At 38.8% G+C, this 13,153-nt stretch overlaps 1 protein-coding gene across 2 annotated transcripts in view; it reads right to left on the bottom strand.

The window, feature by feature from the left end:
• Bckdhb (branched chain keto acid dehydrogenase E1 subunit beta) overlaps positions 1-13,153 on the bottom strand; it is a 173,852-nt gene that overhangs the window by 57,300 nt on the left and 103,399 nt on the right. For both annotated transcript variants that reach the window (XM_057767311.1, XM_057767312.1), the window contains exon 9: positions 987-1,073. In XM_057767311.1, coding sequence (XP_057623294.1) covers positions 987-1,073 — 87 coding nt within the window. The remainder of the gene's footprint in view (positions 1-986; positions 1,074-13,153) is intronic.

Raw genomic sequence — 13,153 nt, 5'->3', positions numbered from 1 at the left:
TGACAAACAGCTTCATTTCCATTGAATACAGCTATTATTAAGATTTATTTTTAGAATATTTTGTTCAAATCTGTTTCACAGTATTCTTTTAAAAGAATCTATGTAATTTAACTAACTAGCACATAAACTATTTTATTGGAAAAAGTCATTTGCTGATTAAAAATTTAAAATGAATTTGCAGCATTATTCTTTCACTGCAACTTCTATGAAACTATAACCCTTATGCATTTTCTACAGAGAAGTATTTTAGTAATTAAAGAATCATGGTATCAGAAAAGAGGAGAAAGGCATTTAAAATATAAACATATTCTGAGTTTAAAATGCATGTGGTATACGTTTTAGTTACTTTTAAATTTAAAACATAAGGAAAAATATAATTCCTTCACATTGTACATATTTATGACCTACATACAAATAGAAAGATTTTAAGTGTAAATCCCCTTCAAATGAAGTTTATGGGGCTTTCCCCTGTTACCCGGTATCTTAAGTGAATATTTTAAAAATGAAAGTATTTATATTATTCCTCAAGTACTTCTGACAACACCCCATAAATTGATTACTAAATAAACTGATAAATACTTTTTGAAATTAGCTGCTTTTGACAGGTTTCAGGGTGAGCACCATAAATTTCTAAGAAGACTTTCAGAAACAACTTATTTCGGAACAACAGAAAGTTTTATTCCGAGGAAGACTGGGCTGATATGGAAAAGAGGTCCCTTTTCCTGTTAAGGTAGCAAACACAACTTATTTTAGTAATCTCAAGTTTTTCTTTTTCCATAAAGGATTTTTCCACTATGATTAATTTAAATTTTCTTCTTTGGAGATATAATCACACCATGAGTTGAGGGACGGTACAGTCCTGATGGGAGGAAATGCCCATATTCCAAAAGTTCATACTTTGGAATTTGGCGATAAGCAAGCTTTCTCCTTCTGGAGCAGACGCACACAACTGCACAGATGTTACAGTTGGCGCCCTGGTACTCTACCTGGACCGTGGAGCTGATCTCGGAAGCAAAGCCGCCTGTCAATGGAGCCTCGTGACTGATCAGCAGTCGCCCGGTTTTGATCACAGACTGTAAGAGACAAAAGTGGAACATGATGTTGAAGAGAATACATATTTTAAACATATGATGGCATTCTAATTCACTAATAAAAACAAACTGCTTAAATTCTGTAAATAAAGAGCAGTAAGTTGATTTTATGCTTAGTAAGTTACTACAAATGGCTTTCAATTGGGTGGGCTTTTATACTGTCAAGAAATTTTAATGTAGCTTATAATCTTAGCATGAAAGAAAAATTAGATTTATAACTCCATGTAGTATGTAATTTAAAACGCATGCCTACTTTATAGGAGCTTTTTTGTTGTTATAAGTGGATAACTGCTTCATAAGTCCGTATCTTGGTCTGACTTTTCCATCTTTTTACTTTAAGACTCAAAATGCTTTTTTGGTTGGGGGCATATGACATGCAATTACATACAATATTCTTAAGAAATACTGGTTGTGGAAAAGGGAAAACACAAAAACAGCATGAAAACACCAGTGCAACCTTGAGGGACTTGCCAGTAGCAAACCACTCTGAAAATGAGGGCTTCCCGCCATCTTCATAGTGAGCACTGAGATCTGGTTTATGACCCCGGTGCCACTTCAACACAAAAAAGTGTCACAATGATGTAATCTCAGTGGCTCACGATGGGCACGATCGACTAGGTACAAACAAGTCAAAGGGTGTGGCTACAATATCACAGCAGGATGCCGGCTGTGTTGGGAGGAAAAACAACTGAAATAGACAAGTTATTGCCTAAAATACATTAAACCATATTAGCAGAGAAGAGGTGAATTCTTCTCTAAATTGCTATCAATGTTACTACCCCGTTTTTAAAAAACTTATTTTATTAATTATATGAAATCTTCAAGCAAAAGATAATATATGTCTAAAAGAAAAAATTTCACTCAATCTGGGCAATTCTAGTTTAGACTTCAAAGAGAGTGGCAGCAGCCTCAGCCAGCAGGTGTTAAGCCTCAAGACCTGGGCAGGCCCCACAACCAAAATAAATCACTGTAGTTATTAAGCAGTGACTTAAGAACATAAAAAGGTAAGAATACCATTAAAAAACAAAAACAAAACCAAACAAACAAAAACTACCACCTCCGGTGATTTGACAACCTGAAGAACTGGCATTTGACTTTCTAAGGATGCGGTAATTTGACATTTTTAAAAATCGCAAATTACTTCAATGTGCCACGCTAGAAACGGTAGCATACAAACATTCTATAATCAAGGTGGAAAAAAATTAATGTTTTCAAAATATCCTCTAAGAGATTTTTCTGTCTTGGTTAAACAGCTTGAACAATCCATTTGCTGGGCAGATCTCTGTGAAAGCTCAGTCACGCAGAACACTGCTGGTATAACACGACCAATGAAGCAGCTAATGCCACCCAAGCTAAATGATGTAGATTAATGTCTAAGAGGTCAGAAGGACAGGATTCTCTAAACATACTGCTCTTATTCGACAACTCATACAATGTGCTAGTCCTTTGTAACTCAAGTTTGGACCTATCCAAATGACAACATTTAGAATGAATATTGAAATCCAATAAGCAATCAGGGCAGACAGTCTATGGTTCCAGCAAGCTAAAGAACAAAACTCTAGGTGGGGAAAAGAGGGGGGAGGATAGATAGATAGATAGATAGATAGATAGATAGATAGATAGATAGATAGATAGATAGATAGACAGACAGATAGATGATAGATAGATAACAGACAGACAGATACTTTCCAACTCTGACAGTTCAAGCAGCATCATAATATGCAAGTATACAGAACCAAGACCTTCTGAGCATTGCTCAGGAGGAGAATGGCTACACAGATGGAGGTCCACACCATAGAGCACTCTGGAGCCATAGAAAAATTCGACAACATGGAAAGATGTCCAAAGGTAATTAGAAAAACAAGCAACTTGATGGATGACAGCTCATTTTTGTGAAAGCTGATGAGACATACCCTTTTAAACATATATATTATTACAAATATTCCTTCTATATGATCACAAATTGTTTCTCCTAAAAAATAGTTGTTAAGGGGGCACAGACAAGGTATTTTAAACATCATCTTACATTATTGAAAGTATTCTCCGTAAGACTTAATTTAAAAAAAAAAGCCCATAAATTAATGCTAAATTGGCAAATCACTATGGTCATAATCTCAAGAAGCAGAACTATTTTAAATAATATCTTAGGATTTCTTTCAAAACTAGAGGTACCCTTGGGTCACAGACTGCAGAAGCAAATAGTCACAATAATACCACTGGAAGGCAGCCACTACCTGTCACCGCCATGCAGGTCTGTCTATGCAGAACCTTTACAGTGCTCCTTGCTGAGACTTCAAGACAATGTATCTCAGACAGAATGATAAATAGCCCATTGGTGTGAGAAGGTCAAGCCTGATATCTCTGTCTGTGCCTAACACAGTAATATGCTGTCGTTCTCAGATATCGAATATTGCTATCAGAACTGTAGAATAAAGTTCAGAAATTCCTGAAATACCAAAAACCAGAGGCAGATGAAACAGAATGCAACCTTACTCTGGATGTGTGGAGATGACCGCTTGCACTCATACAAGTCAAAGAGAGCATGCAAAGAAGGTGTACAGAAGTAATTATTAGAACCATGAGTATTATAGACACTACTAGGGCCCCTGCTTTGAGCCACAGATTTTGTGTTCACTATTTTATTTAATTTGGAAAGTTCTTAAGTTTCCTTTTTTATGCTTAAAAAATACCTGTGATCCCTGAAAAGCATTTCTGTGTATAAAATAAAGAAGACACACTGTTATTTTCATCCACGGTCTCTAGGAATTAATATCTATGTGATTGTCTGAATATCATCCAATCATTTCATGAGGCAGCACAGAAACTCAATGTGGCATATGCTTTTCATCCTTCACGTTTTCAATTTGCTAACACTTGTAAGTTTTTTCTATTCCATTTTATTTTCTACTTTATTAATATTTTAATCAATATTAAGATCACTCCAAATTTATGAAAAAGAATTCTATTGTTTGTAGTTCAATTAAATATCTGTGAAAATCAAGTTTAGTTTTCAGTGATTATAAACACACCTAGTCAAACTTTAAATCATACAAGTGCCTAGAAATCTCTTCACAAAGTTGGCACTTTCCTGAACTCCCTTAAAATAAGTATGGAAGTTGCTATTAGCTTTTTAATAATATAAAACAATAGACATAAATGCTAATACTTTGTTCTAAAGAAAGAGATACTTAAAGTTTTAAGCTGTCAAGTTCCCATCTGAGAGAAGTACTTCTTCGTTTTTTTTTTTAAAGTATTAAAACAACTTTTTAATATGAAAGCTAAATCAATCAAAGCCAGGAAAAATCACATAGGCTGGATTTTCCAGTTCCTGATTTCCCAACTTTTTACCACTAAGAACTGCCCGTGGATTATGGTCTGTGGCACATGGGGCACCGCTGAGTCAGAGGTGACAAATGGCACCAGCGAAGGCTAAGCCAATTAAATACTAGGACAGTGAAAAGCTTCTCCATGCTTTTCTCCACATTCCTCGCCTGTTAAAACCTTAAAGCTGCCCCCACAAAGGTTACTGACCACTTCAAGGACCTTCCACCAGACACCAGCAGCCTCCCGTCACAGGACAGGCAAGCAAAATGGGACATGGAAGGACACAGTTAAAATTTGATGGAGCCCTGGTTTGGGATGTATGGCTTTTCCTCCACCTGCTATGCTCAACCTAAGCATATATAGGAACAGTGAAAAGCTAAGCTTATCTATATATGACAGCTAACACAATTGATCTAAATACGGGAGACACTCCAAGCAAGGCAGATCAAACTCTACGAAAACAAATGTTTAAAGATATTGCATATGTCATCTTTGTACATTTATACTATCACAAAATCCATTTTAAAGTAACATAAAAATACACTTCAGCACAGCCTGCAAGGGTTTGAAGTAAAACTCCAAATTAATGGAATCTTAACATAGCTTTTATCTGTTGATTTAGAGCAATTTCTAGCTGTTAGAGTAAAGCATAAAATTCGTACCTATACATACAAAGTCCCTGTGAGGTGTCACACATGCCGCCTAATGTCACTTCAGCATAAGATACCAATCACTGCATAGCTCAGTTGTACTCCGCGAAAATGGTCACGCAGACGCTGGCTGCCCAAATGCTGGACATATGTTTTAGTGAATGTAGCCTTTAAAGATTTAACGCAATCCAACCGGGAAAACTATTAAGCTGCCATTCCAGGAGAAAATGATACACACAGGCAGACCATTAAGCTTATATATGCTTGGAAATACAACACCAGCATTCAGAACGCTGTGTGTGTGTGTGTGTGTGTGTTACTTCTTATTCAAAATCTATAGCAACACTTCTCCCTAGAGACAGTTCAATCCTTACCAGTACCTATGTGAGCAAGATATTCAAGTTGGCAAGATGCAATAAGAATATAATATTCTGGATAGGGAATTCACCAGTTTCTATCAGGGTATAAAGATGAGGGCAGCAAATGAACCACCAAAGCCAGCCTTGCCCAGTCATCACAACAACTGGCAGAGTCACCACACATCTCACTTATGGAACACGTAACTCAGCAATTACACAATCTAGAATTTGTCAAGGACACGGTATCGATGAGCTTCAAATATCAATGGGAATGAATTAGGTAAGAATTTTGAAACATTTTCATGTGTAGTAGCCAAACACATCTCACAGAAAAAAAACCCACAATTAGTCACAGGCTGAGAAATGTATCACTGGATGCTGGAAACCAGTATTTATCAGCATGCCTGCTGCACACGACTGGCCTGCTGGCCAGTGTTCCACTGGAGAAACACCAACACTAAAAAGAGCCGTCGAGCGCTCCGGGAAGAGTTCTGAAAAGTCCATTTTGGCAAAGATTGTGCTGGCAGGGTTACAAATATTTAATAGTGTAGGAAAGTAGTGTAAACGGAGACAAACTGAATCCTTGTGGCTTTGTCACCCCTGTGGGAAGGGAGGTAAAGGACCGAGCAGAAAACAATGGCAGCGGAATGGCACACAGAGGGGGAAGACTGGAGCACGCTCCCCCTTCTATGAACTGCTGTGAAATTCTCAGAAACTCTTCGTGGTTCGCACTTTCCTCCATGATTTTGAAAATCATAGTGGAAATCCCAAAGAACTTTAGAAAATCAACTCTAACAAAATTATACTCATAATTTTGATTATGATTCTAAAAGCTACTTCCCAATACTCAGAGTCAGCCTGCTGCGGCCGGCCAGCCTTTGCCTCTTCACTTTGCTTTTACATTGATTGCCCTCTAAGCCCCAAGCATATGAGCCTCCGCCTATGAGAATGTGAGCCATGTTCTTCTACCTCTGCCTCTGCCCTCTCCTGAGAACCATCTCTCCAACTCTGCCTGGTCCCCACAACAAGCTGGACGGCCTCTGGCTGTAAACTCCACGGTACTATTTTTTCAGATTATTTTCAGATTTTTCCATCTGACAATGCTAGGACCTTTCATAAGACCTAGCAGGACCCAGGTGGCACACATTGCTACCTCCCTCTTTAAAACATCACTTTACTTTGCAACCCCCTGCAACTGTCCTACCCAGCACAGCAAGGTCTCAACACAAGGCAGAACATAGTGCGTGCCACACACAGTATGTATTCAACTAGGCTGATACACTCATTTCATGTTGCTTGGAAAGACATACATCTATTTTTAAAGTATAGCAGTTTAAAAGTTTATTTAAGTGGGTTTTTTTGTTTCTGTTTTGCTTTGTCTTTTACTTTTGAGAAATGTTTTTTTTATTGAGGGAGGGGCTCTATTCTACCTCCTCCAACAAATACTAACTCACTCATTCACCACCATGAAATTCACTATGCAATATTCTGTCTCTAACCAAAATATGTAACACACAGCAGCTGCTGAGTTTAAGGGTGTTCAGCACTTGTACTGTGTTGATTTTAAAAATATAAGCAGGTGACTCCCACTCCGAAGCCTTCAGCAGTCTATTCTCATAGCAAGGACCCCTGCTGTTATAAAAGCAGTGAACGGGAACCCTGAAAACAAACCCCCAAAGGTCCTAATCCTAGAAAACTAATGGCCAAGCCAAGCAAAATACACTTTCTATTTTATGCACCTTTTTATAAATGCACAATTATAGCCAATAGACAAACAAAGGGTTGGTATTAAACACGTTTGCTTCTTCCAGTTGACAAAAGATCGCTACAAGGTAAAGGTACTGGACTGGACTCGTGGCTGTCTTCAGACATGCAGTTAAGTGTAGGGAGGTATGTAAGTACTGTGGCTTTAAAGTGTTTTCTTGGAGTACACCCGTCCTGTTTGCTTAAACATCATACAAAGCTCAAACAAATCTAAGGAACAACATTTTCTTTTTTCTACCAAAATAACTCTTCCAAGACTGAAGCAGCAGTTTCGTGTTCTCTTGTACCTTCATTCTGATCGTGTTCCTATCATTTTCTCGGTAGGGTTTGAAAACAGGCTGAACTTGAATGCAAGAGATCTGCCTGCCCCTGCCCCTGCCCCTGCCCTCTGCCCTCTGCCCCTGCCCTCTGCCCTCCACCTCTGCCTCCCCAGAAGTAGACTGGCTGGATTGTATCATAATCCTATACTTAAGTATGCTGCACCATTTCACATATCCACTGAGAAGGACATGAATTCTAATCCCAATGCTTGCTGTCTTCTGCGTTTTTACTGCAGTCATACTAATAAAGTTATAACTACTTTTGGTCTGGTTGGCATTTCCCTAAAAATTAGAGGTGTTAACCATCTTTTCTTATGCTTTTCTTATGGGCATTTGTATACTCTCCTTGGAAAAATATTTATTCAAGTCCCTGTCTCTCCTTTTTAACCACCAGGCTTTTTTTTTTCCTGTTGATACTGAAGACTTCCATATGTGTGATTAAAAAAAAAAAATGGTCCCTTTGGGGACTGTAAGCAAATTGCTTCAGATGAGGCCACCCTGATAAAAATAAAAAGCCTCAACTGTTCACCATGCCCTCTATCCTTAAACATCTGCCATCTACTCTAGTTTCTTCACCACTTTAAAACAAAGACAAATAACATTTCCCCTAATATCTCCAATATTCATCTTTTCTCCATGGTGAATGTCCATGACAGTCCTTCCCGCCTGAAAATCATCACCAGAAAACCGGCTACTCAAAATCTCAGTCGTAACAAACAACCAGTGAGTGTCCACTGCCCATAAAAACAGTGCAAGCTTATTCCACAGCACAGACCCCACCGAGTCTCAGGTCTGTTCCACACAGTGTCAGTAACTAGATACCGAATGCCAATCAGGAAAACTTAGAACATTAGTGTAAACAAGAAAACCACTTTCCTCACCATTTTATTTACGTAGGATGTAATTTCTCAATAAACTTTTAATGTTGTATAAATTCCAAGGGTCACTAGTTCACACCAAAACATCCTGAGTCATGAGCTTGTACCAAGGAAAGCAAGCAAGTTAACTCAGGTTCCCAAAGAGTTATTACTTCAATTGCCACAGCCTCCTAGGGAAAAACATTCCCTCAAAACAAAGAATTTTAAAGACTGCTTTAAGAAATAGTAGATAAACTGGAAAGAAAGAATGTGATTAAAATGAAGTTCATTTGTTCAGAAATTCTTTGAAGACTTTGAATTTCAACATTTTGTCCTTTTCTAAAATAACGGCAAAAAAATCTATTTTTTTCTCCTTAAAATAACAACAATTACTAATGTCTTCTCTTTGCAATTCGTATTTCCCCATTTGGCAAACTTCTCTCAAGTGTTGACAATGGGGAAATACTACGTCTGGCCATCATAACAATGATAACTGGTAGAAACTGACATCATCCATCGTGCTCCCAGCTTAACCTGAAAACTAAGAAAGAGACCCAAACCCAAACCAAGGCGTCAGCCAGTTACATTTTACATGGTTGTTTGAAGCATGTATCAAGGGTACAATTCTCCCAGAAGCCAGCTGGTTGCCTACCAAGGTAATACTTCTCCACGAAATGATCAAAAGTATAAACACGGCTACACTTCTGCATCACCATGGATAAACGGTTTTATTTCCTAAAATGTGGTCCAACTCTATTAGAAGAAATGGATTTTTAGTGCATTACAAAATGAAAATCATGTGTAGTTCATAATCCATGGTCAAGGATTTTTTTCTTCTGGGTCTTTCTTGGATGCAGACAGTGTTATAGGAAAACTTCAAGAATGTTTCAGCAAAATTACAAAGTGAGTATATATAACAAAGATGGTATCAGAGTAAACTACAAAACCTTCATATTTTCATTAAAACCAAGATCACCGAAGTCAACTGTTAATACAACAGGAGGACTCAGAAAAAGGATCCCATCAGAGACGGAGTGTCATGTGCCTACAGAACACTCACCTACTGCTTGGAAAGGAAGGTTAAAAAACACAGAGGCATGCAAACTCCAAGGACAAGAATTATAGCCTCAAAACTCAATGTCCCTGGAATATCAGTACTATCTGACAATGATAGCTATCAAGATGATTCGGCATTTTTAATCAGTTTATAAATCTAAATTTTTTCAGGAATTTTTACTTCCTGCAGAATCAATACTTTCCTGCTTGATTTCTAACTCTCTAGTTATAAGGTTTTTGGGGGCAAGGACTGGTAGAAATGTTCGAAGAAGACAGTCTTCCTTCATCACTTTCCATAAGAACTGATCAGAAAGAGGGAAGTCCTTCCTGGTGCTGGAAACCTAGCCTACTCCCCAGGGCTAGTAAGGTCATGGCTCTCGGAGGAGAACCTACAGCTGCCCTTGTACCAAAACAGCATAATACCCCTAACCACATTCGAAGTATTTGCCCTTCTACCCACAGAAAACTGTAGTTCTCCCCACTCATTAAGAAAATGTCTCTTTGCAACAGATGGAGACCATTACAAAAACCCACATCCAACCAAAATGTAGAGCTGTGGAGCTCAGTCCCAACGGATGTATCTGAAACCCTACTCCTGCACCTAAGGCTCAGGGGACACTGGAGTAAAGAGAGATAAGCTGTAAGATTTAAGAGCCAGAGGGAGGTTTCTGTGAGAAAGTCTTTTGAAATATCAAAAGCTAAGCCATCAAGTCTCTCCAACATGGTTGCCTAAAAACGACTCAACAAGAAAGCAAGCAAAAACATGCTACCATGAACAGGGAAAAGCTCACGAGTGGTGCAGGATAATTGTCTGTATTCTGTCAATCAGGTCTTAAATAAATGCTGATTGGCCAGGCAGGAAGTATAAGCAGGAAAACCAGACAGGAAGTAGAGGTGGAGCAAAGAGAACAGTACTGCCCAGACTACCAAAGAAGCAGGATGTGACCTGCCCCGCTGAAAAAGGTACTGAGCCATGCGGCTAACATAGATAAGAAAAATGGGTTAATATATGTTATAAGAGCTAATACAAAACCTGAGCTAATGGGCCAATCAGTTTATCATTAATATAGACCCTCTGTGTGATTTTCTCTGGGACTAAAATGGCTGGGGGACTGGGAGGGACACTGGCCAATTTGAGAAAGTCCAGACTCTAAGTAGGAAGCATTATTCCCGGGGTTTGGGTCCTTGACTATATAAGAAGAGAAAATCTTAAACCCTGTCAGGTCTCTACTTGAAATCAAGGTCAAATTTCTGCTGGTTTTCAATAAAGTCCCTTCAAATTCCCTAACATGTGAAGCTTCAGCTGAGCTTGCTGGCCATTCATCCCTATATACTACCTACCAGAGGTGCCAGGAGCTAGGAAAACTATTCTTTGACACTTCTGATGTTCGGGTTTAACTGCTACTCATCTGTCCCTGTGTTGTGTACTGTTTCAAACAAGAAAGGGGAGGGTTGAATCCACAAGGGAATTTTAAAAAGTTAATATGGAAGACACACATATACAGCCAAAAATTTAAATGAAAAGCTTGGGATAATAGGGTATGTATGTGTGACAGTATTGCAGCTCTTAAAGCATGTATTATTCCTATGCATAATGAATTAATTCCTTGACTTATAAGATTAAAAAAACAAGTGTGAGTGTCTATGTTGCTCTACCCAAAACACTTAACACAACATACAGTATTATGTGTATAATGCCTGTATGTGTGTGCATGTGTGTGCATTTGTGTCTGTGTAGATATTTGCTCTTTGCATATTTTGTGCATGGGAGTAGATGACAAGATAAAAGAAACAAAGATTTTGAACCCAAAGTAATGAATCATCACAGTGTCAGCCTAGAAGAACAACTGTTCCCGGGCCCTCAAGAGAGAGCAGACAATCAACTCACTCGTCAAAGGAGTAAACGCTGTCTACCTTTCTTTTCTTAAATTGTCTCACAGACATAATTCTAAACAACTTATAACTCCAGCGGGGAAAATGTATTCCTAATACCCTGTGTTTTCCCATTTGTAAGCAGTTCAGAAACGCATTGAATCAGGAAACCGCAAGACTCCAGAGCGAAACCATCCACTGCTATGTTCACAAATCTGAAAATATTCTTTCCTGCTCCCCAATAATTACTTAATCAGAAGCCTCTGTTTTAAGCTATGTTGCTATTTTTAAGAATGTAGTCAGACAACTACATTTATTATGAGTCAGTTATTAACAACTACACCTCCTTTCTATGCCATATTATGTCTATGTCTATGCAGACGCCAGACACAATAGCTTGTTTAGAATAGGACAGAAGCCTACAACGAAGAACCACAGACTTCATCAGCACCGGGACAAACACTACTCAACTGAGCCGAGCAAGAGCCCACCTAAGTCTGTTCCTTCTTTTGTGTGTATGTGTGTGTGTGTGTGTGTGTGTGTGTGTGTGAGAGAGAGAGAGAGAGAGAGAGAGAGAGAGAGAGAGAGAGAGAGAGGGAGGAGGAAGGGAGGGAAGGAGAGAGAGAGAGAGAGAGAGAGAGAGAGAGAGAGAGAGAGAGAGAGAGAGAGGAAGAGAGAGAGTGAGAGAGTAAGAGAGATTTAAAGAGTAATTCAATAGCATGAGACATTTTTATTAATACTGAATGTTACTGACTTAAATTTATTATTTGCTGCCGGTCACAATCTCCACGGGGAAATGAACAGTTTCTCAAAGTCAAGCACATGAGAGAGAGAGAACTTCCAGCCTTGATGGCGAAATAGCAAAGGCAGAGCGTACCAGGGAGATCATCTTTTGTTTGCAGCAGTCATGCCACCAGGCATCTGTACTCAAAGCCCTGCCACTGGCTCACTGTCCTATCAGTTGTCCATAAACAACCTCAGTCCTGGAAAATGTGCATGTCCTAAGATGAAGAAATATTAAACTCAGCACGTTCGTCACATTGTTTCCTGGGAGCCTGAGATCCATTCCACAGGAAATCATACACCGTATCCAACTTGGGGACTAGACCCACAATGTGCTCTGGGCATAAAGAGCCCAGTCCACGACTTGAAAGAGCCCCGTCCCCAGCTCCACCCCCCACTTCCCTAGCCCCAGACCTCCACGAGAAGGAGGAAAAAATCTTCTGTTTCTGTGATCCTGTAACATACAATGCTGCTTGCATTTTCGAACTGCCTCTCCACCATACATTGAATAAGGATGTTGGAACGGCTAGTTCTGACGATTTGGTGGTGACTCAAATTTTTGTCGTTTATCTTTCATAAATAAAAATACTTGAGGACTTAATCTCCAAATTGTTTGTTTGTTTGTTTGTTTTTATTTTAAACAGAAAAAATGGAATCCAGTACCAAAAGAAACACAGGAATGAAATATCTTTCATAGAAGAATACTACCTTCAATAGTATGCTAGAAAAATAACATCAATTAGTATACCACATTCTTCACAGATAATTACATCCTTTATTTTCTTTCCATGTTGTAGTTTGTGACACCACAATAAGGCTTGCCAGTGTATTTAAGGGGCCTACAATCCAGATTACTGAATCTTTTTTGGGGAAGGGAGGAATGGAGACAGAGTTTCTCTGTAGCTTTGAAGCCTGACCTGGAAAGTAGCTATTATGACCTCAAACTCACAGACATCCACCTGCCTCTGTCTCCCAAGTGCCGGGATAAAAGGTGTGCCCTCACCCGGCTCTGAATTTATTTCTTTACGTGTACACAAATTAATATATACTGAAAATGTAATATAAGCAATGTTTAAA

The sequence above is a fragment of the Chionomys nivalis genome, chromosome 4, assembly GCF_950005125.1.
Source record: "Chionomys nivalis chromosome 4, mChiNiv1.1, whole genome shotgun sequence".
NCBI lineage: Eukaryota > Metazoa > Chordata > Mammalia > Rodentia > Cricetidae > Chionomys > Chionomys nivalis.
The sequence above is the reverse complement of the archived record's forward strand: the minus strand, read 5'-3'. Positions and strand labels throughout refer to the sequence as shown.